General features: G+C 45.3%; 1 protein-coding gene across 1 annotated transcript in view; it reads left to right on the top strand.

The window, feature by feature from the left end:
* TRPM8 (transient receptor potential cation channel subfamily M member 8) overlaps positions 1-25,553 on the top strand; it is a 78,317-nt gene that overhangs the window by 18,187 nt on the left and 34,577 nt on the right. The window contains exons 7-16 of the mRNA XM_055402424.2: positions 626-693; positions 2,312-2,509; positions 10,151-10,253; positions 11,568-11,686; positions 16,722-17,012; positions 18,814-18,909; positions 19,914-20,043; positions 21,479-21,624; positions 22,427-22,539; positions 23,221-23,437. Of these exons, the coding sequence (XP_055258399.2) occupies positions 626-693; positions 2,312-2,509; positions 10,151-10,253; positions 11,568-11,686; positions 16,722-17,012; positions 18,814-18,909; positions 19,914-20,043; positions 21,479-21,624; positions 22,427-22,539; positions 23,221-23,437 (1,481 nt within the window). The remainder of the gene's footprint in view (positions 1-625; positions 694-2,311; positions 2,510-10,150; positions 10,254-11,567; positions 11,687-16,721; positions 17,013-18,813; positions 18,910-19,913; positions 20,044-21,478; positions 21,625-22,426; positions 22,540-23,220; positions 23,438-25,553) is intronic.

Raw genomic sequence — 25,553 nt, 5'->3', positions numbered from 1 at the left:
AATGTAATCATTGTCAGGATAAATTTGAACCTGGCTTAATGTATATTCAATTCAGTTCAGTTCAGTTACTCAGTTGTGTCCGACTCTTTGCAACCCCATGGACTACAGCATACCAGGCCTCCCTGTCCATCACCAACTCCCAGAATTTACTCAAACTCATGTCCATTGAGTAGGTGATGCCATCCAACTGTCTATCCTCTGTCGTCCCCTTCTCCTCCCGCCCTCAATCTTTCCCAACATCAAGGTCTTTTCAAATGAATCGGTTCTTCACATCACGTGGCCAGAGTATGGGAGCTTCAGCATTAGTCCTTCCGATGAATATTCAGGACTGATTTCCTTTAGGATTGACTGGTTTGATCTCCATGCAGTGCAAAATATTTATTAGCAAAAGTCAATCATTCACAGACTTTAGCATTTTAAATATTAGTAAAAAATTGCAGTGTGACTCATGTCATGCTACTACTCGTTTGGAGCCCAGAGATGATCCATTGTGATCAACTGATTGTCAGGTTCGTTAGGTCTGCAGCCAGCACCTCCACCCTGGGCTCAAGGGGTAGAAGTTCCCTTGAGGTAGGTGAGTATTTCTGATGAGCCCAAACTATACTTTATGTTTTATATTTTACAGATTCCAACTATGGTGGCAAGATCCCCATTGTGTGTTTTGCCCAAGGAGGTGGGAAAGAGACTTTGAAAGTGAGTCTTGGTTTGGTTTTCTAGAAGATTGGTCAACACGTTTGCTCAACCAGTTTGTATTTTCATGGCTTTGGGGGCTCAACTAACCTAATCTGATTGCTTTCTTTTCTACAGCAAGTAATTAGCATTTTTCCACTCACACAGTGTGTTGCCCTAATAGACTTATGTTGTCTCCTCAGCTGAGAAGATTTAGGAAGAGACTTTGTAGCAACAGGAGTAATCTGTGTACTCACTGTAGGCTTTGGCCATCAACCCACCGAATAGAAGGGCTTGACATGAACTCAAAAGACTCAGGGATGGTAACCAACACGTATGTTGGAAAACCATGGCCACCCTGTGATCACACACACTTAGAATTACATGAAATTTCTGGCAGAGTTAGTTGGAATCATCATCTAATGCTTCTCTTTGTTTATTATTTTCTGTAACAATGACCCATTCATTTGTTCCTTCATCAGCAGGCATTTATTATGTACCTTCTATGAGACCTATCGTTGAAAACATTATTAAATAAAGATTTTTCAGGGAAAGACTTTTCAGAGAAAAATTAGAGATTTTTTTCAGTGTGAAATAGTTAGTATGGAAATACTGGAAGAGGCAGTCACATGAAAGGAAGAGAGACGGAGAAAAAAGTAACTGAAGATGGTTGCCTCTATTATCACTCAGATTTTAGATTTAGAATTAAGGTTTCCAGCGAGGTGCTGCCAGCCTAGAGGGTCGCATTTCCATAGCATTTCCCTCAAAGTCTGTTCAGGCAATTCACAACCCACAGATCCTACAGGAGAGAGGAGAGACTGCCCACTGAGCCCTTCATCCTTCAGCTCACTCTCCTATCACCCCCCTCCCACCCCACCCCAGCACGGCCCCGACACCCACCTTTGGCACAGGTAGGGAGGTGCAGATGGATCCCAGCCTGATCTGATGAAGGCTCCACTCTTTACGGGCAACGTCTTCTGTAAGGGTGACAGCACTCCTGGCTAAAGGAAGGGGCTGTGCTCACATGTACATCACTTTGTCTTGTCAAGTGATTAAAATTCTTAAGACCTGATTCCCCTATGCTAGTCTCTGTGGTTTTTAATCAAGGAAATAAAACTGTGGTATGTGTTTATCCAGAAAACAGATATATTTTTCTTTTCTTTTCATAAAAGGAGAAAAGAATATGTGAATCAGAAAAAGTGTGCCAGCTTCTGGGAAGGTATTTTCATACCTTAAAACTATGCATATTATTCACCTCTGTCAGCTAAGCCATCAATGGCAATGTTGAGTATCATCTTAAGAGCTGACATTCAAATCTATGATGTCAATATTTGGAATGATCAGTTTTGTATAGAGGAATATTTTGAAGCACTTATTTGTGGAAAACTTGGCAGTCACATGTGTCTTTATAATGGAATTTGATATTAATACAGGACATAAGACAACTGGCTTACATTTCTGATTCTTAAAGCGGTTGCAACTATTTGCTTTGCTTCTGATTGAAAATGAACCTCCCCTGCCGCCACAGATGGATACAGTGCAGAGTTGTGTCCGTGCGATTTGTTCACCAGCTTGATTAGAGCCTCGGTCCCAGGCTGGGTTCTGTTGATCCTCTGGTTGACTCTTACCTCCCTTCTCGCAGGCCATCAATACCTCCGTCAAAAGTAAAATTCCCTGTGTGGTGGTGGAAGGCTCGGGGCAGATTGCTGATGTGATTGCTAGCCTGGTGGAGGTGGAGGATGTCCTGACGTCATCCATCATCAAGGAGAAGCTGGTGCGCTTCTTGCCCCGCACGGTGTCCCGGCTGCCTGAGGAGGAGACCGAGAGTTGGATCAGATGGGTGAGTTGCAGGGGGGGCAGGTTCACAGGAAGGGAGGGGGCGGGCGCCTTCACTGCCAGCCTCTACTAGTAGCTCTGGGTGTTTATACTTTCTCAGTGCTTTGAAACTGCGCTCCAACCCAAACTGAAGCTCACATACATTAAATGACTTGTCTAGTCGCCATACCTCATAAGGTGTAGCAGATGGGGCTTAAATTCCAGTCTGCCTGTTTTCAAGGCTGATACTCCTTTCATACCCTGCCAATAAGCGTTGAGCTTCTGTGTCTTGTATCAGCAGTGGGGGATGAGGGGGTGGGGGGGTGAAACCCCTGTGATGATGTTTTAGAAATGCAGAATTCTAAATCGAATCTGTGTCTAGTAGAGAAGCTGTTACTACAGAAAGATTGCCTGTCTGAGTTAACTGGCCTGTGATTTATTCATAATCTCTCATCTTTCCCATTGGATCATGTAAGAAATGTGCGCTGATTGAAATATCTCCGGCTTCTTATTGCTAAGCCTGTAAAGTATTTTAACATAGTGGTGTGCTTTCTCACCTTTCTCTCTGAATCATGACTGGTGTTGACTTGAAATGCTTTTCATCTTGTTGACTGTTCAGTTTGTGATAGAGTTCGCATTGATAGGAGTGGGGACGTTCCCATCAGCTCATTTGAAAATGGCCTTCGATGTTTGGGTATTCTTAAGAGCATGTGCTACACTTGGAAAGATTTCCATAAAGGAAATAGCAGGATGTAGACGGCAAGAGTTATTTTAATCATGGAGCCCATTTCATCATTAGAGTGAAAGGTTGAATTTAGTATAAATAATTTTTATAAGTTCTTTAATTAGCTTGGTATTTCAGCAGCATTTCATTGTGGAAGAACCTCGAAGTGTCAAATTTGGCAAACTGAAATCTTGGAGTAGTAAAGACAGTCTTGCTCATGGTAGCATTTGTCATTGTGTGTGTGTTTTTTTAAATCTAAGCATAGTTGATTTACAATATTGTGTTCATTTCAGGTATACAGCAAAGTGATTCATTCATATATATATATATATATATATATATAAATATGCTGTGCCCATTTGCTCAGTCATGTCTGACTCTTTTGTGACCCCATGGACTGTAGCCCACTAGGCTCCTCTGTCCTTGGGATTCTCCAAGCAAGAATACCGAAGTGGGTTGCCATGCCCTCCTCCAGGGGATCTACCTGACCCAGGGATCAAACCCCTGTCTCTAATGTCTCCTGTACTGGCAGGCAGATCCTTCACCACTAGAACCATCTGGGAAGCCCCCATATATGTAACTTTCTTTTGCACATTCTTTTTCATTATAGATTATTGCAAGATACTGAATATAGTTCCCTGTGCTAAACAGTAAATCCTTGTTTATTTTATATGGAGTAGTGTGTATTGGTCTTTGTCATTCTTTAAAGCAAGCATGGACAAATCAAAGTCTTGTAAATAATGAGAAAAATCAAGCCCACCGTCTAGGCTACCAGGTACTCTATGTTAAATTAATGAACAGCAAGACTCTCTTGGTTTTATTTAATTTCACATGACTGGAGTTAGGTGATGATCCAGGGAAGGTATGGCAGGATCAAAGTGACCAGGACACAAGTCCCTTCTGGATTAAGCTTCATTCCTAAGACTCAGAATTAGAAGATGCAGCTGCATCTTCTCCCTACACCCAAGAGTCTCTGTTGGCGCTGAATGATGCCCTGTCCCACAAACGCTCACGTGATGTTCCTACTCGAGGTGCTGCGTTACGCAGATTTTGCTAAAAAGGGTAAAGCTGGTGGTTTTCTGTGAAAGTTATTGCTGGGATTTGCTTGTATCTTTTTCAAGTCCAGTTGAGGTGAATAGAGTGATATCAGCTTCATTGATGATGAAGGCCAAGTTGAAAGATGTGGCTTAGGGGTACAGCAACCATGGACCTCCTCATGCTGAGCCCCAGAATGAGACAGATGAACCCACCCAGACAGAGGCAGCCCTGGAGGACTGCCAGCCCGCTGTCAGGCAACACTTGCGGTGACAGCTGACACTGGAGCATTCGTGCCCTTCAAGGAGCAGGTCCCAGCGAAGAAGCCGGAAGGGGCTGGCTGGGCAAGGCCAGAGTCGCCAGTTGCCTATTTCACTCCCCAACCTTGAGCCGATTGAGGTTGTGGTGAAGAATCTGCCTGCCAGTGCAAGAGGGGCAGGAGACATGGATTTGATCCCTGGGTTGGGAAGATACTGTGGAGAAGGAAATGGCAACCCACTCCAGTATTCTTACCTGGAGAATCCCTTGGACAGAAGGGCCTGGTGGGCTACAACCTATAGGGTCGCAAAGAGTTGGACACAGCTGAACATGCACACTCAGAAACACCCTGAATACCTAGCAGCCTGATTTGAATAGAATGCCCTTTGGGTGAAAATATGTGGGTGAGAGAAATACGTGTAACCCACAGTGGTTATTTCCGGTTTTCCATATATTCAGACCTAAACAGCTCGAGTCATTCCAAGCATATCAAGGGAGAAACCCCAAAGCATAGATACAAACCTGACTTTGTGTGTTGAGCAATGTCCTCCAGGTAGTTTCCTGTGATGGCTGGAAGAAACTCAGCGGTCATTTCAAGGATGCTTGCAGACAAAGGAAACAAACTCTTAACTCACCCTCAGAGATGGCCCTGGGTCCATTCCAGTGACTTTCCTCTTATTCCTTATGCACATTGCTTGTAGAGTCCAGACAAGGTCATGTCCAAAGGGCCATGCCACCATATGGGTCCCCATAGCCTTTATGAAGGATATTTTTAAAGGTTTTTTTTTTTTTTGATGAGGGCCATTTTTTAAAAAGTCTTTATTGACTTTATTATAATATTGTTTCTGTTTTATGTTTTGTTTTTTTGGCTGCAAGGTATGTGGGATCTTAGCTACCCAACCAGGGATTGAATTGGCTCCCCTTACATTGGAAGGTGAAGTCTTAACTACTGGACCACCAGGGAAGTCCCTTTATGAAAGATTTTGATTTTCTGCTTTAAGAAAACTGCTACGGAAAGTCACCTGAAGCAGGCTAAATGTCAGACACATTTCACTTTCTATGATTATATTGCCCTTTCTGGGATGCATATCTAATTCATATGCTAATGATTTATCATAATTATAATCATGTCAGTCAGAAGAGATACATCAATAATAAAAATTAGCCTGGCATTTTAATTATGCACTTATATGGGGTTTTGGCAGTTGGTAGAGATTTCCCAAAAGACAAAGCTCAAGAGTGGGATTATTAAGGAATGAATGTATGCGTTCGGTCAGATACTCGTCGAGCAGCCTCTCAGGGTAATTGCGGGTGGCTTCACTGGTCATGTGGACAAGCATCCCTTAAGCCTGGCATCACAGTTCCTCATCCTCTTCAAGAGACCCCATATACTTGCCCACTGGGACCAGGCCCTCCTCCCCTACCAGGGCTCTCATAGTTCTCTAATCTGCCTACTCCCACCTTCTCAAGAACTTGACCCTTCAGGGTCTCCCAGCCTGCCGGCCAACCCGGTATCATTCATTTCCAACACTTGCATTTATTCAGTAATTTATTTATTCAGAACACATACTGATGCCTGATCCTGGAACAGACATTTCAGAAAGGAGAGTACACAACAGAGAGTGCTTGTCTTCAGAAAGAAAATGGAAATTAAAAAAAAAAAATTCGGGTTGAGTGATTACAGTACAGTGCAGTGTTTAATTTCATACCAGAAAAGGGAGTTTTGAAGAAACGTAGTAGCGTGGATGCACTGGGCTTGAGCCAAGGGAGCCTGGCCTGGTGTGGGAGGCCTTTCAGCAGAGGGCTTCTCAGAGGAGGTGGTGTGGGAGCTGAGATCTGAGTGATGGGTGGGGGTCAAGGGTGAGGGCTGGGGTTGTTTGGGGCACAGCTCCTGAGACTCGCGATAAGCCCAGCTCCCCAAGGCACTGAAAGACGGTGGTGAGGATGGATGCTTTTGGGTGGAGACTGTGGGACTTAGGAGGGGCCAGGCCAGGGAGCTCCTTGAACACTGTCTAGAGCTTTTGGTCTTGTTCCAGTGTGTTGGGAAGTCACCGAGGGATTTTGGGGCAGGGTGCAGTGTGAGCTGAGATTGTTTCAGTTGAGCTCACACGGGCTGCATTTGGGGTCAGGATCCTGGGGGACGGAGTACGGGTGGGCGCCCCTGCAGAGTCTCTGGGTTCCATCCATTTGCTCTGGATCCATGTGCATCTTCTCTTTCTTCCTTTTCATTCCGAAGGAAAAGTTGTCTCGGCCCTTCTGTGCTGCCCACCCCCAGCTGGCCCCAGAATCTTGGCACCTGGACCCCTCCTCACCTGTCATTTCTGGCCAGACCCCTTTCCTTTGCATGAACAAAGGCTGCCAGCGTGGTGAGAGGACCCTTCCCTTCCTGCCGTCAGCCCCTCTCCCTCTCCGTCAAACTCACTGTGGTCTGTGCTTTCCTGCAGTTTTCATCTATTTCCTCGTCACCCTCAGATGCCTTTTGAATGAAGCCCTCGGACACCACCTTTCTCAGGAAACTGCAACCTTAAGGTCACCTCCTAAAGTCAATATTCAAGGGCTCTCCTTTTTTCTTTTTAAAAAATTGAACTCAAGTTATAACACTGTGTTCTATCAGGTGTACAGCCAAAGGATTTAATTATATATATGCACATATAAATACGTGTACTTATTGTTGTTGTTGTTTAGTCACCCAGTCGTGTCTGACTCTTTGTGACCCCATGGACTGCAGCACGCCAGGCCTCTTGGTCCCTCACCATCTTCTGGAGTTTGCACAAGTTCATGTTCATTTCATCGGTGATGCTGTCGAGTCATCTCATCTTCTGGCCCCCCCTTCTCTTTCTGCCCTCGATCTTTCCTAGCAGTGGGGACTTTTCCAATGAGTCAGCTGTTCGAATCAGATGACCAAAATACTGGGGCTTCAGCCTCAGCATCAGTCCTTCCAGGGAATATTCAGGGTTGATCTCCCTGAAGATCGACTGGTTTGATCTCCTTGCTGTCCAAGGGACTCTCAAGGGTCTGCTCCAGCAACACGGTTTGAAGGCATCAATTCTTTGGTGTTCTGCCTTCTTTGTGGTCCAGCTCTTACAACCATGTGTGACCACTAGGAAGACCACAGCCTTGACTCTGTGGACCTTTGTCGGCAGAGCAGTGTCTCTGCTTTTCTAGGTTTGTCGTCGCTTTCCTGCCAAGAAGCCATCGTCCTCTGATTCACGGTTGCAGTCGCTGTCCTCAGTGATTTTGGAGCCCAGGAAGAGGAAATCTGTCACTGCTTCCACCTTTTCCCCTTCTATTTGCCATGCAGTGATGGGGCCAGATGCCATGATCTCAGATTTTTAAATATTTAGTCTTAAACCGGCTCCTTCACCCTCCTCCTTTACCCTCATTAAGAGGCTCTTTAGTTCCTCTTCGATTTCTGCGATTGGAGTGCTATCATCTGCATATCTGAAGTTGTCGATGTTTTTCCTGCCTGTCTTGATTCCGGCTTGTAACTCATCCAGCCCAGCATTTCTCATGATGTGCTCAACGTGTAGGTTAAACAGACGGGGTGACCGCAGACAGCCCTGTCGTACTCTTTTCTCGATTTTGAACCAGTCAGTTGTTCCATACAGGGTTCTAACGGTTGCTTCTTGACCCACATGCGGGTTTCTCAGGAGACAGGAAGGTGGTCTGGTATGCCCGTCTCTCAGCTTTCCACAGTTTGTCATGATTTACATGGTCAAAAGCTTTAGCATAGTTGATGAACAGGGACAGATGGTGGTCTGTACATAGATATGTGTGTGTCTATATTTAAGAATATATATACACACATATTTTTATGTAAAGAATATGTATATATTATTTTCAGATTCTTTTCCATTATAAGACATTGCAGGGAATTCCCTGGTGGTCCAGTGGCTAAGACTCTACTAAATGCAGGGGCCCTGGGTTCAATCCCTGGTCGGGGAACTAGGTCCCACATGCCACAACTGAGACCAAGAACAGCCAAATAAATAAAAATACATTAAAAACCCAACAAGACTTTGCATATAGTTCCCTGTGCTATACAGTACATCCTTATCATTTGGACAATCCTTGGCCACCTCGTGCGAAGAGTTGACTCACTGGAAGACTCTGATGCTGGGAGGGATTGGGGGCGGGAGGAGAAAGGGACGACAGAGAATGAGATGGCTGGATGGCATCACCGACTCTGTGGACATGAGTTTGGGTGAACTCCGGGAGTTGGTGATGGACAGGGAGGCCTGGCGTGCTGTGATTCATGGGGTCGCGGAGAGTCGGACACGACTGAGCGACTGAACTGAACTGAACTGAGCATGCATCTGTTAATCCCATACTATTAATTTACCCGTCCCCTCCCCTTCCCCCTTTGGTAACCACGAGTTTGTTTTCTATGTCTGTGAGTCTGTTTCTGTTTTCTAAATAAGCTTATTTGTATTATTTTTAGATTCCACATACAAGTGATATATAATTTGTCTTCCTGTCTTATTTCATTTAGTATGATAATCTCTAGGTTCATCCATGCTGCTGCAAATGGAATTATTTCATTCTTTCTTTATGACTAGTATTCCATTGTGTGTGTGTATTCACCACATTTTCTTTGTCCATTTATCTGTTGATGGTGTTATGACCTGGCTGTTGTAAGTAGTGCTACTATCAACATTGGAGTGCTTGTATCTTTTCAAATCAGGGCTTTCATCTTTTCTGAATATATTCAAGAACGCATATATAGCCAACCTGACCTGAGGCTTCCCTCTCTGCCCAGCCAAGACTCTGTAGTTCCAGATCTTTATGTCCAAATGTTGCTGGGGAAACCTGCCACCACCTTGAACTTGGTGTAACCACAGCCAGACTCACTTCCTCCTCTAGAGGGAGCTCTTCATTTTCAAGCTCCCTCCAAGCTGGCCTGAAACCTTAGAATCAGGGGCTCTGCCTCTCCCCAGGTTCTTGTTTTTTTTTTTTTTAAGTCTTTTATTGAATTTGTTATCATACAGCTTCTGCTTTATGTTTTTTGGTTTCATTTTGTTTTTGGCTGTGAGGTATGTGGGGATCTTAGCTCCCTGACCAGGGATTGAACCTGCATCCCACCACTGGACTGCCAGGGAAGTCCCTCCCCCAGCTCGTGAATCTTACAAAGTGTCTTAAAATTACACATTACAGAAAACCACAAAGGAAAATATAAAGAATCCTTCATCTCTTTATTCAGTCACCACGTTGTCTTGGCTTTTATTCACACTGAGTTTTCCTTCCTATCGTCTAGGCCCTTAGGACCACACTTGGACCATTTCTGTGGTTTTTCTGTTGCCTTTTCCTGATTTACTCACTGATTCAGTGATGGAGCGCCCACATGTGTCACATACACACTCTCACTCACCCTAGTCATTGGTCTTGCAGCTTTCTGATAGATTCTTTTTGATATACGTGTCCTTGTAGAAGCAGTGCTTTATGCTCATCGTGGTCAAGGACTCACTATTTCAACTTAGAAATTAGATGCTGTGAGTATGGGCACTGTAGAAGAGGGAAGAAAATCTGAAGGGTTCCTACAGGTGGTCTTTAAAAAAACGGAGCAGGACATCCCTCACCAAGAGAGAGAAGTTTATACTCCTCGGGCCTGACATCAGTTGGCTGACGATTCTGCTCTTTGAATCTTGCCAGCTCAAAGAAATTGTCGAAAGTTCTCACCTATTAACAGTTATTAAAATGGAAGAAGCAGGGGACGAAATTGTGAGCAATGCGATCTCCTATGCGTTGTACAAAGGTGAGTAAAAATAGCTCTTCTAGAAATGTGACTTTTTGTGGCTTTTAATGGCTGGCATTTATTTTTTAAACAGCTTTACTGGAAATATAATCTTGCATTTTGCATTTTGATTATCATAGGTTGAAAGTTAGAATAACTATTATTGACTTCCTTGGATGTATGTATTTAACAGAACAAGAAGTTTTATGTCATTAGAATACTGGTTAAATATGATCACAGTGCTTTCCAAAGAATTGTCTCTAGTAGTGCTTTGAAATCCTTTTCTGAGCCTCAGACACCTGGGAGAATGTGATAAAAAGCTCCAGACCTTTGTCCCAGTGTTCCACAAACATGTACACATGTGCGCACACGCTTCACACACAGAGGATTCTGCATCAGTTTCAGGCGCTAACACATCTCCTGAAGCTTGTGAACGAACCTCAGTTTTAAATCCTCATGTGTGAACTTTGCTTCCTGAGAATCCCATCCAGGTGGAAATAGATCCTTGACAAAGACCATGAGGAGTTGAGCCGCCTGGTTAATATCTGTAAGGTATGCAAAGCAGGGCAAGACACCTCGGAAGTGCATTTTAAGCATTAACTATTTATGAGAAACATTCTTGTCATACTTGTCAGAATTTGGTTGTAAGGATATTTATTGAAATGGGGCTACATCTGTAGAGATACATAGATATAGAAAATAATAGCTCTGGAAAAGACAAGTAGAACATTGTTATAATATAGCTCTTTATTTCATAGATTTAGATATAGTGTAAGTCAGATGTGGCCCTGGAAATGTAATATTTATGGAATCTGAATCTATAGGAAGATATCAATATACCATAGTTACATTGTTAGGATATGGAATGGAAAGATATTATCACCTAAATTGATCCTCATCATTTACTTTGGGACACAGAGAATACGGATAAGAATCAGTGAAAATACAGTGTCACTGAAATGACAGCTCTGAGTGTCTGATTCCTTTTTTTTTTTTTTCAAGATTTTTTTTTTTTTTTTGATCCGGACCATTTTTTAAAAACCTTTAATGGATATGTCATAATATTGCTTCTGCTTTTTAAGTTTTGGTTTTTCGGCTGCAAAGCATGTGGGAATCTTAGCTTCTTGTCCAGGGATTAAACCCACACCCCCTGCACTGGAAGATAAAGTCTTAACCACTGGACCACCAGTGAAGTCCCTCTAAGTGTTTGATTCTAAGAGAACATGTTTAGAATCTCCTTTGACAAATGGCTCTGATAATTGGCCATATGGAATGGTTCCAATGCTCTTGATTCTGGGTGTTTGGTAAGTTGACTTTCTCCCTGTCCTGTTACAGCCTTTAGCACCAATGAACAAGATAAGGATAACTGGAATGGGCAGCTTAAGCTTCTACTGGAGTGGAACCAGCTGGACATAGCCAATGATGAGATTTTCACCAATGACCGCCGATGGGAGGTAAATAAGAAGCCCTCCTTGGTGATTCCAGTGGCAGGTCTGGTCCATTTCCCAGAAGGCCTTTGATGCTGAATCTTGAAATGGACGTTCTGTCCGGTGCATCTGTGTTGCTAGGCCTCACTTTCTTCATCTGTTCTTGCTGTTGTTCAGTCGCTAAGTCGTCTCTGACTCTTTGCGACCTCATGGACTGCAGCACGCCAAGCTTCCCTGTCCATCACTATCCCCGGGAGTTTGCCCATACTCATGTCCATTGAGTCGGTGATGCCATCCAACCATCTTATCCTCTGTCACCCCCTTCTCCTTCTGCCCTCAATCTTTCCCAGCATCAGGGTATTTTCCAGTGAGTTGACTCTTCACATCAGGTGGCCAAAGTATTGGAGCTTCAGCTTTAGCATCAGTCCTTCCAGTGAAAGTTCAGGATTGATTTCCTTTAGGATGGACTGGTTTGATCTCCTTGCTGTCCGAGGGACTCTCAAGAGTCTTCTCCAGCACTTCATCATCTGTAGTATGGGGTAATAACATTGACTTTGTAGGTTGGTTGTAAGGAGATAATAAAACTAAATACACTAATGTAAGGTAACATCAAGCCACCAATGTCATCTAAAGTTTACAGCTTTTCAGCTGTGACGTGAGACGCAATTCTCCATCTGGGTGTAGAGGTGGAGATTTCCTCTTGGGGGAAATGTATGCTTGACAGCAGTACCTGTATTGTGCCCTACTCCGTCTTCCTAGCCAAATTCTAATGAGAAAATTGTCAGACGTGAGATGCATAAGAGACGAAAAGAACAAGTTGATTGAAGACATACAATGAATATCATAGAAAATCAGGCCTCCCCCAGGCAAACCTGGCTTCCAGTATGGAAGTTGTATGTCCAGGAGATCTGTATTTTTTCCAGTAAGCTGACTTTGCTCATTTAGAATTAATTTTTTCACATTTATTCCGCTGCACTGAGTCTTAGTTGCAGCATGAGGGATCTTTAGTTGCAGCATGGGAACTCTTAGTTGCAGGATCTAGTTCCCTGACCAGGGATCGAACTTAGGCCTCCTGTATTGGGAGCACAGAATCTTAACCACTGGACTACTAGGGAAGTCCCTCTCGCTTTGAATTTGGTGAGAGCTGTAAGGCTACACTTTCCAACAGCATCCTCTTGTATACAGCTAAACTGAGACCCACTTCAGGAATTCTGTTTCATAGGGACAATTATAAACTGTCACACTTGGATCTATATAGCAGGGGGCTTCTTTGTTTTCCGCTCTTCAGTCATTGGTGGGCAGTGAGAATTTCATTTTATATGTGCGTAACAGTATAAGGCATGTGTATTTTATAACTTTGTATCCTTCCCAGTCAGATTCAGAAAACACTTTTAGGCCCGTCATCATATAATCAAAGATGAAGAATTCATTTATACTAACACGATCAATTTTAATAATAAAATACAAGTAAAATCATGGCTTATGGACATTTAAATTATTCATTTCTTTAGCAAACACTGTCTTTGTTTGGTTTTTGCAGTATAATGAGCCCTATCTCATATGGTAAGCCTTGAGTTAGTTGAGGGAAAGTAGAATTGCAAGTAGATTTAGTTAATTGATTCATAAATGAACCAATGTGTGTGAACTGTCCTGTTTAAGTGAAGTTAGATGGTACAAATAAACATAAAGTTGGGCACATATTGAATTGATCGTTTAATTTTACTAACTTAGATAAAGACAGTTAAGCTTGAAGGGTCTAATGGTTGAGAGAATGGACTCCGGAACCGGCCCCACTTCATGACTTAACCTCTGCAAGTTACTTAACCTTTCCATACCTCCATTTCCTTGCACGGTGGTGAGTTGGGGTCAGCTCATACTGTTTTTAGCAAAAAACAAAGTCAACTGCTAAAATTTGTAAGGATTTTTGAGTTGGTTGTTAAATATAGTCATTAAAAATCAAATAATGTAAACTTAGAACTAAATAAATTTTATGGAAAACAAAGGCGGCACTTCATCAGACGCATCACTTTCTAAGTGTTTTATTGCGTTTGCTATGATCTAGCCTCTGGAAGTTACGTCTGTTGTGCCCGTGTGCTGGAGACACCGCACCTGGTACTCTGCGTTCAGTGATCCCACATGCCAGCTGAAGACTGGCCGTGGCGGGAGCATTTACACCATAAAAATGGGCAAATGCCACAGATCAGGGCTTATTTTCTTCTAGAGTTGGTTGTGATGTATTTGCCTGCATTCCACTGCTCATTTAAAAATGGAGATGGTAATTAATAGCAGTACCTACCTCATTGGATTGATACAATCAGATGTTTCTAAAGTGCTTAAGACATGCTGCTGCTGCTGCTGCTAAGTCACTTCAGTCGTGTCCGACTCTGTGTGACCCCATAGACAGGAGCCCACCAGGCTCCCCCGTCCCATAGGCACCTGTTAAGTCCAATGTAAGTCTTTGTTTAAAAATAAATACAAATCTTTGGAATCATGGTAATATTTGTGTAACCTCTTACACAGCACAAAGCGGTTTCACTGTGCTAATTCACGTGGCCCTCATGCCAACCATCCCAGGGATTATCTCATTTTGATGGTTAATAAGCCAGGGCTCCATGGGTACCGCAGGGGGGCATTCTGATGGCATTTTGGGGCCTGTTCTGAACTTGAATCTCTAAAGGCATCTTGACCTGTGTTACCTCATTTCATCTCCACACACACCTATTTTACAGATGAGAAAATGAGGTTCAGAGACACAGTCTCACTCAAGGCTGCACATAAGGGAAGGTAATGGTAGAACCAAGGAATGGAAACAAAGGCATGTCTGACTTTGACGCTGTTCTCTTTCCCCGTGTGCCAGGAGTTCTCACAGAGTGATCCCTGGACCGGGGGTAGTATGGGCTTCACCTGGGAGGTGGTTAGCAGTGCAGATCGTCAGGGCAGCCACCGCTTTCTGCCTCTGTCCCACTGGGAGCCACAGCGTGGGGACTCAGGGCCCCTTGGCAGTTCCCTCTGCATGCAACGTGTGATCCTCCTGAGACCAACATCAGAAACAGAAACCGCCAATGCTGCCCTTGGCCGGGGATATTCCCCTGAACCGGGGCTCAGACAGAAACTGCTAATGCTGCCCTTGGCCGGGGATATTCCCCTGAACCGGGGCTCAGACAGAAACTGCTAATGCTGCCCTTGGCCGGGGATATTCCCCTGAACCGGGGCTCAGACACATGAAGTGAGGAGAATGGCCTGGGTGGGCGACAAGGAGACATGTGGGAGTTCGGCGCTGTGGCGCCCAGGCTCCTGGAACTGCCCCCACTGGCTCCAGCTGGTGGTTGTCCCTGGTATCAGATCTTCTGGTGTTTACTCGTGAGTGTTAGTCACTCCGTCATGTTTGACTTTTTGCAACCCCATGGACTGTAGGTAGCCCGCCAGGCTCCTCTGTCCATGGGATTCTCCAGGCAAGAATACTGGAGTGGGTTGCCATTCCTTGTTCCAGGGGATCTTCCCAACCCAGGGATTGAACCCAGGTCTCCTGCATTGCAAGTGGATTCTTTACTGTCTGAGGCATCTGGATTTTAATGCTGGAATTGTGGATTTTTATGAACCATCTAATTTTTTATTAATTAATTTTTACTGCAGTATAGGAAAAGACTCTGATGCTGGGAAAGGTTGGGGGCGGGAGGAGAAGGGGACGACAGAGAATGAGATGGCTGGATGGCATCACCGACTCTGTGGACATGAGTTTGAGTGAACTCCGGGAGTTGGTGATAGACAGGGAGGCCTGGCGTGCTGTGATTCATGGGGTCACAGAGAGTCAGACACGACTGAGTGACTGAACTGAACTGAACTGAGTTGCTTTATAGGACTTTATAGTGGTTTTGTAGGACTTCCCTGTAGCTCAAATGGTAAAGAATCTGCCTGCAGTGCAGGAGACCAGGGTTCGATCCCTGGGTCAGGAATATCCCCTGGAGAAAGGAATGGCAATCCACTCCAGCATTCTTGCCTGGAGAATCCCAGGGACAGAGGAGCCTGGGGAGCTATAGTCCATGGGGTCACGAAGAGTTGGACACGACTGAGTGACTGACACACACACACAGTTGCTTTGCAGTGTGGTGTTTGTTTCTAATGCCCTGCAAGATGAATCAGCCGCACGTGTACATATGTCCCCTCCCTTCTGGATTTCCTCTTTAGGACACCACAGTGCATTGAGTTCCTGTGTTATACGGTATATTCCTATCAGTTTTCTATTTTATACATAGTCTAATTGTTAATGTTGGCAACTGGATCAAACTGTAAGAAATATTGGGTTGGCAAAAAAATTCATTCAGGTTTTGAAACACCCGAATGAACTTTTGGCCAACCCAGTACTAAGGATGACACTGGAAAACAGTGGTGTGATCTGTGGACCGCTGGTTTGTGCCTGGAGAAGGTATTAATTACCTTTATTAAGATTTTCAGTAAGCTTCTATGGGATAAGACTTATCAGGAGCCCATACAGTAGAGATGAAGGGAAATAACAACTGAGAATCATTGTCAGGTGTCCCAGTAACTCATGTTTTTTAACATGGCCAGGCGTCTGCCTCATGGTGTGTGAAGGGCAGCAGGGTGACCCCACGGCACAGACGGAAGAGTTGGTTGGTGGTTGGCTCATAATGGTGTCTACTGTAGACCTCAGAGAAATGGTGTGAGCTGGATGGCAAGTCCTGTGCCCCCTAACAGAGCCAGTGCTTCCTCTGTACCAGACATTGGGATCAATTCTTGATCAATGTTATCCCTACATGGTGCCATCATTTCCACTTTACCATAGCACGAGGCCAAGTCCCATCCAAGCCCACGTCTGGCTGATTTCAGCTCCCACCACACTGCTTCCTTCTCCTGCCTCAACGCTTGAGCTAAAATCCAACATTGTGTTACAACTGAAAAGGTAAATTTTATTCCCAAAGCAGAACTGAAAGAGAAGCTGATGATCCTGTTACTTTGTGGTTGAAAATGCGATGTAAGCTGAGAAAGAAAATGCCTTGCTTCTAGGATTTAGGGTGTGCGTTCTCTCTCTGCTCTTTCTCCTCAGTCTTCTGACCTTCAGGAAGTCATGTTTACAGCTCTTATAAAGGACAGACCCAAGTTTGTCCGCCTCTTTCTGGAGAATGGCTTGAACCTGCGGAAGTTCCTCACCAACGATGTCCTCACCGAGCTCTTCTCCAATCACTTCAGCTCCTTGGTGTATCGAAACCTGCAGATCGCCAAGAATTCCTATAATGATGCCCTCCTCACCTTTGTCTGGAAACTGGTTGCTAACTTCCGAAGAGGCTTCCGGAAGGAAGACAGGAATAGCAGAGATGAAATAGACATAGAGCTCCATGTATGTACTGGGATGGTTGTCTGCCTGAATCCTCTGATCTCTTGAGTCTTCCTTCAGAAAAATCTTTCTACCTCTCTAGATTCCTATTCCCTACCTCGTCACCATCATGTAGTCAGCATATTTGGTTTGTTAATTGTTTGGTCCTACTTCATTTATTTAAGCTAGCAAGTCCTATTGAGATAACAAGTGGTGCATTTTCTTGCTTTATTCTCTGTGCTATATTTGCAATTAGTTATTGCAGTGTTTATTAATTGCAAAGGTTGGTGTGACACACTTTCTGAAGGCACCTAACAGAGAACAGGGCCAAACAACTGTCAGCCTGTTCATGCCTTAGCCTTTTGGATGTGATCTGCCTAAACTCGTTCTGTTGTACCCATGCAAAAGACTGGAGAACTGCCAAGTTTTCCTTTGTGAATGAAAAGGGAAGCGAGTCTTTCCAAAAGGATATTTCCATTTGAGAGGATGTTATGGCTGTACCACTTATATTCTTTCAAGATTTTCTGCTTAAAGGACAGGCAGGGCCAGCTTCCTGTACCTGCAACTCTTTGCTGAAGGCTTGCTCTGGTCAGAGCCCACTGAAGGTCAAGTCGGTGTATAAATACCCCAGCAACCTTCCTGCTCAGAAGGGATAATTCTGAGGCCTGTGTCCCACACTGGCCCCTAAAGTTGCCTAGTGGGATTGTTGTTGTTGTTTAGTTGCTAGGTCATGTCCGACTCTTTGTAGGCCCGTGGACTATAACCCGCCAGTCTCCTCTGTCCATGGGATTCTCCAGGCAAGAATACTGTAGTGGGTTGCCATTTCCTTCTCCAGGGGATCTTCCTGACCCAGGGACTGAACCCACTTCTCCTGCATTGGCAGGCAGATTCCCACTGAGCCACCAGGGAAGCCCCACCTAGTGGGATTAGTTTCTGGTTATTTACCATGATAACCTGTTGGTCCTTTCTTTTCTAATCTCATTTCCTCAACCTCCTAGTGGTTTTCCTGGAATCACTTCTCACATAAAATGCTTGTCTCAAATCGTTTTACTTCTGGGAAAACTCAAGCTAGGTCATTATCTTTTATAGTTCTAGAATTTTAATATATGTGTGTGTTGCAAAAATCTAAATGAGCTAGGTGTTTGAAGAAGTTGGAAGTGTTTAAAAAGCTGTTTGATTCTATTTATAGTGAAACTCTCCACAGTATCCATAACTGTGCCAGAAACATTTTGTATCTTGGTAAAACTTGTAGGAAAGATTAAAAGGAATCTATACATAGAGTTGTTTTTCTATCTGAAAAAGATTCCCTTGGAAGATATGGGCGGCTAAATGAAGCTGGGATTCTAACTGAAACATTAGGAATTGAAACTTTGAATAACACTCCAAAGAAATAACTATAGTTTTATGTTGTGATAATTGAACTTTAACTATCGGAAAGTAGGAATTTAGCTTGAGCATTTTTCTAGATGAGAAGGAGATTTATATGGTGAGAAGGAATTGCTTTCTCTTCCGGCTGTCAGAGTCATTCAGTTTTTAAATTGCTGTCAGCACGTTTTTTTCACCCTTTATACTTTTCCATCTACTTGTACATTGCCTTTTATGATAGATCAAAGATTCCGTGTCAAATTATACCACCTGGTGCATTGTGGAGATGAAACTCTATTCCCTATTCTGTGAAAATGGATTCAGGCACCAAGTTACAGAGCCCTCCAAACACAGGGTGCTCCCCAGGGCATCCTGACCCCATTTTCATTCTTATACTAGTGTGTCTGTTAAAGTAATGTTCCAGCTGTAAGTGCTGACTCCCTGCTCTAACCCCTCCCAGGATGTGTCTCCTATTACTCGGCACCCCCTGCAAGCACTCTTCATCTGGGCCATTCTTCAGAACAAGAAGGAGCTCTCCAGAGTCATTTGGGAGCAGGTAAACGCCCAGCTCCTTGGCACATGTATGCTTTGTTGTGGTTGTTCTGACCCTCTCAGAACTCACACATGTGTGCGCGTGTGTGTTCATGCTCAGTCACGTCTGACTATCTGACTACCCCAGAGAGTGTAGCCCACCAGGCTCCTCTGTCCTTGGAATTTTCCAGGCAAGTATACTGGAGCGAGTTGCCATTTCCTTCTCCAGGGGATCTTCCTGATCCAGGTTTGAAGCTCTGTCTCTTGCATCTCCTGGATTGGCAGATGGATTCTTTACCACTACTCCACCTGGGGAGCCTAATCTTAAAGCATCACTAATGAAATGAAATATTTGATGTAAAGAAAATGGTTGTGGCTTGTTTCTATGTGAGCAGAGGTGTGTTTGGGAGGGGAGGTCTCTGGAGAGTCCTGGGCTTGGTGGTCAATCCAGGAAGCACTTACTTCTTCGGATGTGTGATTGTTTTCCAAGTGGATGAGGTTTTTAAGTTTAGTTTAAAAATTAATTTCTAGCTTTATCACATTATAGACAGGAAGGCAGGGCCTGTCCAAAATCTGCTCTGGGAAATGATTGATATTTTTCTCTGTGATTCCATACATAATGATTTTTATAAATGATTTATGAGCAGTTGAAAAGCAGTTTTTAGAGCCTACAGTTAGGTACTTAATATTAATTCACACACAGTCTCACTAACTACATTGTCGGATCTTCGTGTCCTTAGCCACTTTCCCACCTGAGCTCTTACAGCATGGGGGTGGGTCTTCAGACCTCCCACTGCCCCATCTAACTATCAGTGTGTCCTACATTTATCTTGATACTGTCTTTTTGTCCGTTAATCCCGTGTTCAAGACAGTGAATATATTCAGGCTCAGAACTCTCAGTGCACATTGCACATCTTGCTGGGAATCCATTTCCTGCTTTTGCCACAATTTTTTTCCTTGTCTGACTTTGATGTTGGCTTGACCACAAGGGATTTAGAATTAACTGCAGCATGCTCACCTCTCTGAAAGACCAGGGGCTGTACTCTGGCCGCCCTGGGGGCCAGCAAACTTCTGAAGACTCTGGCTAAGGTGAAGAATGACATCAACGCCGCAGGGGAGTCGGAGGAGCTGGCAAACGAGTACGAGACCCGAGCAGTGGGTAAGCCTCCCGGAACGGGATCTGGGGCTGGCACAGGCACGCTAGGGGGCATTTACCGGCTTTCCTAAGAGTGAAGGTGGGGAAAAATGGGGGCTTCCTCACCCCACAGCCTCCCAGAGCCATATCCAGGTCAAGTCTAAGTAGCTCAGCACTGTAGGGGAGCCTTGGAGTGTTGCTATTCAGAAACCGTGACAGATCTGAGGTTTTACCTGACATGTGAGCTCATGGGTTAGCCTGCCAGTCTCCCATACCCATACCTAGGGAGGACCCCAGAGCCCTTGTTAGGGGACACAGATAGTTTATTACTAATGGGAAAGGCAGCATTCAGAACAGTATCCAGGGTTGTTACTCGTGCCTCGATTCCCAAGGGGTGATGTGAATAAGAACTGGTGTTGACAGCCCCACACCTCCCCCAGATCAGGAGACTCAGGGCTTCTATAATATAAGACGACAGGCAAGCTGCCTAGCTCGCCTCCAGGGGAGGTTTCTCATCGCCTGGAACAGGAGAGGGCAGAGGCCTTGCTGAGTCGGATGCTCCCGGAACATCTGTCCTCTGTTTGCTGTTCACCTGCCCTTGAACAAAGCTTATCAGCGCCCCTGCTCACAAGGCCTGGACCATGCGAGGTGTGAGAAATCTAGGACCAGGTTGCCTCCCAGCAACACAGAATGTTAGGCCAGTTCAATTTTTTTTTTCCTCCACTTGGGAGTTTTAAGTTTGCAGTGTGGCACATTGCCAACTGCAGGCGTGTTTATCTGTTGTCTTATCTAATGACGAAATCCTCATGAGTTGAGCTTCTCTGCGTTGGAAAAAATAGGTGTCTGATTTTTTTCTTCTAATATATTTAAAATTTGAAGATATCATGTTGATTTCAGATTGACTTAGCTAGCCAATGACTCTTAACATTTTGACTTTTAAAATAGTTCCTCTGAGGATCAACACACCAATCTCTTTGTCATAAGAGCACAAAATATGAGCTCTTCTGTGTCAAAATTCGAGCACATCCTCAATGCAATTGGTCAGTGTTTTTTATTACATCATTTTGGCTTTTTTTTCTTTTGGCACTGTGCCTTAACTGCAAAGACCCTCACCAAGAACGCACAAAAGGTTAACAAGATAGCTGAGGGTCTGAATGCTCCCCGCAGTGGCTGAACCCCATCAGAGCGGGGACTCCCTGTGTTCACTGCAGCTCAATGGGCATTTCTGACACCTGCCATCAGGAGGTGCTGTAATGGGCATGGGGTGCCCAAAGAAGATCCCTTGCCCTGTAGAGAATTCTCTTGTGTTGGCCTCTCTGCTTTTATAAACCGGGATAGTCACAGCTGGGATTTTGTGGAAGTCGGGGCTTGGCGGGGGAGAGGGGGCAGGGTGAGAAAGTTCTAAGTTTTGGCCAGCCCTGCCTCCCTCTTCCCTCTCTCTGGGGATGCTGTCGCTTAGAGCTGTTCACAGAGTGTTATAGCAGCGATGAGGACTTGGCGGAACAACTCCTGGTCTATTCCTGTGAAGCCTGGGGTGGAAGCAGCTGTTTGGAGCTGGCGGTGGAGGCAACCGACCAGCATTTCATTGCCCAGCCCGGCGTCCAGGTAAGCAGCACACCGTCACCAAACAGCACACCCAGCAATGGGCCTTTCCCATCAGCTGGGTCTCAGGATCCAGTGTGCCTCTAGCTTGGTGTAGGGATGGGCCGGGTTATGCAAGCTCTCTGAGCCTTAGTTTTCTTATCTGTAGAATGGGCAGAGTAGGGGAAGGGTTGCTATGAGGATTCAGTGAGACAGTATGTGAGTGGAACCAGCCCTTTATGGTAGCAGTTACTGTTATAGCCATTATCAGTAGTAATGGCAGCAGAGAGTTTAGTATGAAGTGGGTTCAGCCACTAGATGCTTTCTGCCTTGAGTTACTCTCACAGCAGTTTGCATCTTGGGTCTCAGGTTTGGGAAGGGAGCTGTTTCACCCACCATCCCAGCTGGAGGAAAGGGAGGAAGGTAGGGAAGAGATGGATAGACTGACGTTCATCTACACTCTCCTTGTACACGCAATCACGCTTCATCTTCACAGCGTGAGTCCAGGTCGACATGGTCCTGTTTTACTGATGAAGACTTACACGATAAGAATTACAGTTGGTTAAGGTTCATAGGTTTAGTGAATTTGGACTCATACAGCCTCTCTTTTAAAGTCCACAGAACTCAACGTAGGACAGGACTGAAAATCAAGCAGAAGTGTCAGTGGTTTAATCATAGCCCCTTAGAATCCACGTAACCAATATAAAAGAATAAGGATCTCAATTCAGAGAGTTGGGGGAGGTTTGAGGGCTGGGAATAAAGGTCGCATACCATCCGGCAAGTCATTGCACTGATAAGGACCTGTTCCTTTGTCTGTTTCCTCTAGAACTTTCTTTCCAAGCAATGGTATGGAGAGATTTCCCGAGACACCAAGAACTGGAAGATAATCCTGTGTCTGTTTATTATACCTTTGGTTGGCTGTGGCTTTGTATCATTTAGGTATGAAAGCAAGGCACACAATAGTGTGTGTGTACATGCATCTGTGAGAGTACACGCACCTGTGGGTGTATAAGCATCTGTGTGTATACATAGATCTGAGTGTGTACATGTACTTGTGTGTGTACAAGCATCCATGTGTGTGTACATGCACCTGTGTGGGTAGACATACTTGTGTGTGTACAAGCATCTGTGTGTACATGCATATGTGTGTACATTCTTCTGTGGGTGTACATTCTTCTGTGGGTGTACATGCACCTGTGGGTGTATGAGCATCTGTGTGTATATGCATATGTGTGTGTACACTTCTCTGTGTGTACACTTCTCTGTGTGTACAGGCATCTGTCTGTACAAGTGTCTGTGTCTGTACACACATCTCTCCGTGTGTGCTCTTTTGTAAAGCATCATAAGACCTGGAATTTATGACATACACTCTAGTGCCTGCACATTAGGTATGGGGTCTCCATGGGTTTTCCCTGGGTGTGAAACAGGTAGAAGTGGGGTCATGTTCTCATCCTGGAGGCAGAATTTGGGTCTGTTAACCAAGAAATGCCAAGGCTGACTTCTGGCTGCCTGGCCCCGGCCCGGCTGTGGGTCTGTGTTCATCTGTGTTGAGAAGGAGAGATGAGGCCCACACAGCGACTTTGGCTGGGATGGTGACAGGGCTGTCCCCTTGTGGTCCAGGAAGAAGCCCCTGGACAAGCGCAGGAAGCTCCTGTGGTACTACGTGGCCTTCTTCACCTCCCCGTTCGTGGTCTTCTCCTGGAACGTGGTCTTCTACATCGCCTTCCTCCTGCTGTTTGCCTACGTGCTGCTCATGGATTTCCACTCTGTGCCCCACGCCCCGGAGCTGGTCCTCTACGCGCTGGTCTTTGTCCTGTTCTGTGACGAAGTGAGACAGGTAGGGCGGCCCTCGTGGGTGCCCCCTCCTTCCCTCCGTGGGCGGTGTCGCCCTAGTGCCACGGAGGGACACAAGCTCCAAAGTCACTGTTTCCCCCAAACAAGTGTTCTCATTAGGTGATCGCCCGTGAACACGAAGACGCACGTGCGTGAGGTCTCTTAGCCCCAAGCCCATGCTCTGCTCTGTAATTAGTGTCAGCGGAGATGAATTGCTCGGGATCGGGAATGTGTTCAAAGAGCAGGTTGAGCTTGGACTCTGAACCCACTCCTGAGTTTAGGGTTTAGGAGCTATTTGTGGTCCTGTCAGTACCATGACCGGGAGGCAGCGCCAGGAGTGGCAGGGGGACTGGAAGGACTTTCATTCAAGAGCATCTCAATGCCCAGTGTGTCAGATCGACCGTGTTGGGAATCCATGTTCGTTCTTGTGAGTTTCAGGGCGTTCTTGTCAGTGATTCATGGCGCTTTTCTGTAGTTTTTTGGGATCTGCATTGTTTGACGTCCTCTTCCCACCCTTGAATCCAAACTTGGCCCAGGCTGGGCACGTAGCACTGCTCAGTTAATAGCTGTTGAATAAATAAATGTTGATGGTAAAGCTCAGTGCTGTCCCTAAACCACCATAAAGGGTCATCCAGAAAATCCTTTTAAAACGGTAACTTACAAAGTGTTTGAGAATTGCTCTTGCTGTCACTCTTGTCCCATATGAACCCAAATGCAAGAACATATCCATTCAACAAGTACAGCCTAGTGCCTGTAGGTTATGAGGTGCTGTGCCAAGTGATACAAGATGTTTAGAGGAGAAAGGATACTGTCTTGACCTCACAGAGTCACTGCCTAGAATGGGAATCCTAAATTGGTTTCAACTATCATGCCAACTCTAATAGATTCCTTTCGGTGGCTTCTAGGATCCCTGGGTTGAGACAGACTCTAGTCCTCTGTTTTCAGCAGGAGAGCGTCTTAATGAATTAGCAGCATCTGCCATGGGCACGAGGGGTGGCAGAAGTCCTGGCACCAATGCCCTGGATCTGCCTTTGCTTGTCCAGTAGGTGGGAGTTGCAGGTGTGGACTAAAGACAAGATACAGATGGAGGTGTGTTGAGCATGGTGAGATTATCAGCTTCTGGTCTACCAGCAAGTCTTCACCGGGACCTGGTCCTGCTGATGTGCAAAAGGCTTCTATGATTTCAGATCAGCCTCATAGGAGCCCCAGCACTGGCTCAGGAGGTCACAGTTCAGTCCAGGACCCTTCTGTATGAGTTCATGAGGGCTAGGGCTGCGATGATGAAGCACCACCAGGTGGGTGCCTGAAACAGCACAAGTTCATCATCTCATTGTTCTGACGGTCAGAAGTCTGAGATCAGGTTGTCGGCAAGGTTGGTTCCTTCTGAGAACGTGAGTGGAACCTGTTTGAGGCCCCCCACTAGTTCCTGGAGATTTGCTGGCCATCTTTGCTGGCTCCTTGGTTGTATTGGCTGTAGATGTGTTGTTTGACCCCTGTCCTCATGCCCACACCACCTTCTTCCCACGTGAGCATCTCTGTGCCAGCCTCCCATGGTCATGAGGACACTAATCATTGGGTCAGGGGCCCATCCTGCTCCGGTGTGACTTCGTTTTAACTAATCCACACCCGCAAGGACTCTACTTCCAAACAAGGTGCTGGGGGGTATTCCTTGGAAGCATCAGTTTGGAGGGGACACGGTTCAACCCACAACTCTTTCCATGCAGTCTGTCAGTGCTGTCTTTACTTGTTAGTTCTCTCTCTCTCTCTCTTTTTTTGAGATTTAACTGCATATCAGCAGCCAGGGTAGGAAAATACCTGCATGAGAGAATCAGGGAAAGATGGAAGGAGAGTCAACAATTAAAACAGAAATGGGCCATCGTGAGAGTTAACCAAGTTAAACTCGCACCTCTTGAGTTGTGTTGTCATGGGAGTTGGCACTGCCCAGGGTCACACATGCTTCCTCATAGACCAGTGGGGTCGGGGGCTGGGGCACTGCCTCCCTCCCTGTGCTCCACTCCTGGGCGTGGTTGACTACCTTTCAAGGCCACATCAAAGAGAAAGCTTAGCTACTACAGAGGAAGAGGATGACAGGGTGAGTTTGGGGGACTTTGTCTGGCTGC

This window comes from Moschus berezovskii, chromosome 4 (genome assembly GCF_049115385.1).
Source record: "Moschus berezovskii isolate FMDL1 chromosome 4, NW_MosBer_1.0, whole genome shotgun sequence".
Classification (NCBI taxonomy): domain Eukaryota; kingdom Metazoa; phylum Chordata; class Mammalia; order Artiodactyla; family Moschidae; genus Moschus; species Moschus berezovskii.
Note: the sequence above shows the minus strand (reverse complement) of the source record. Positions and strands in the feature narration are given on the sequence as shown.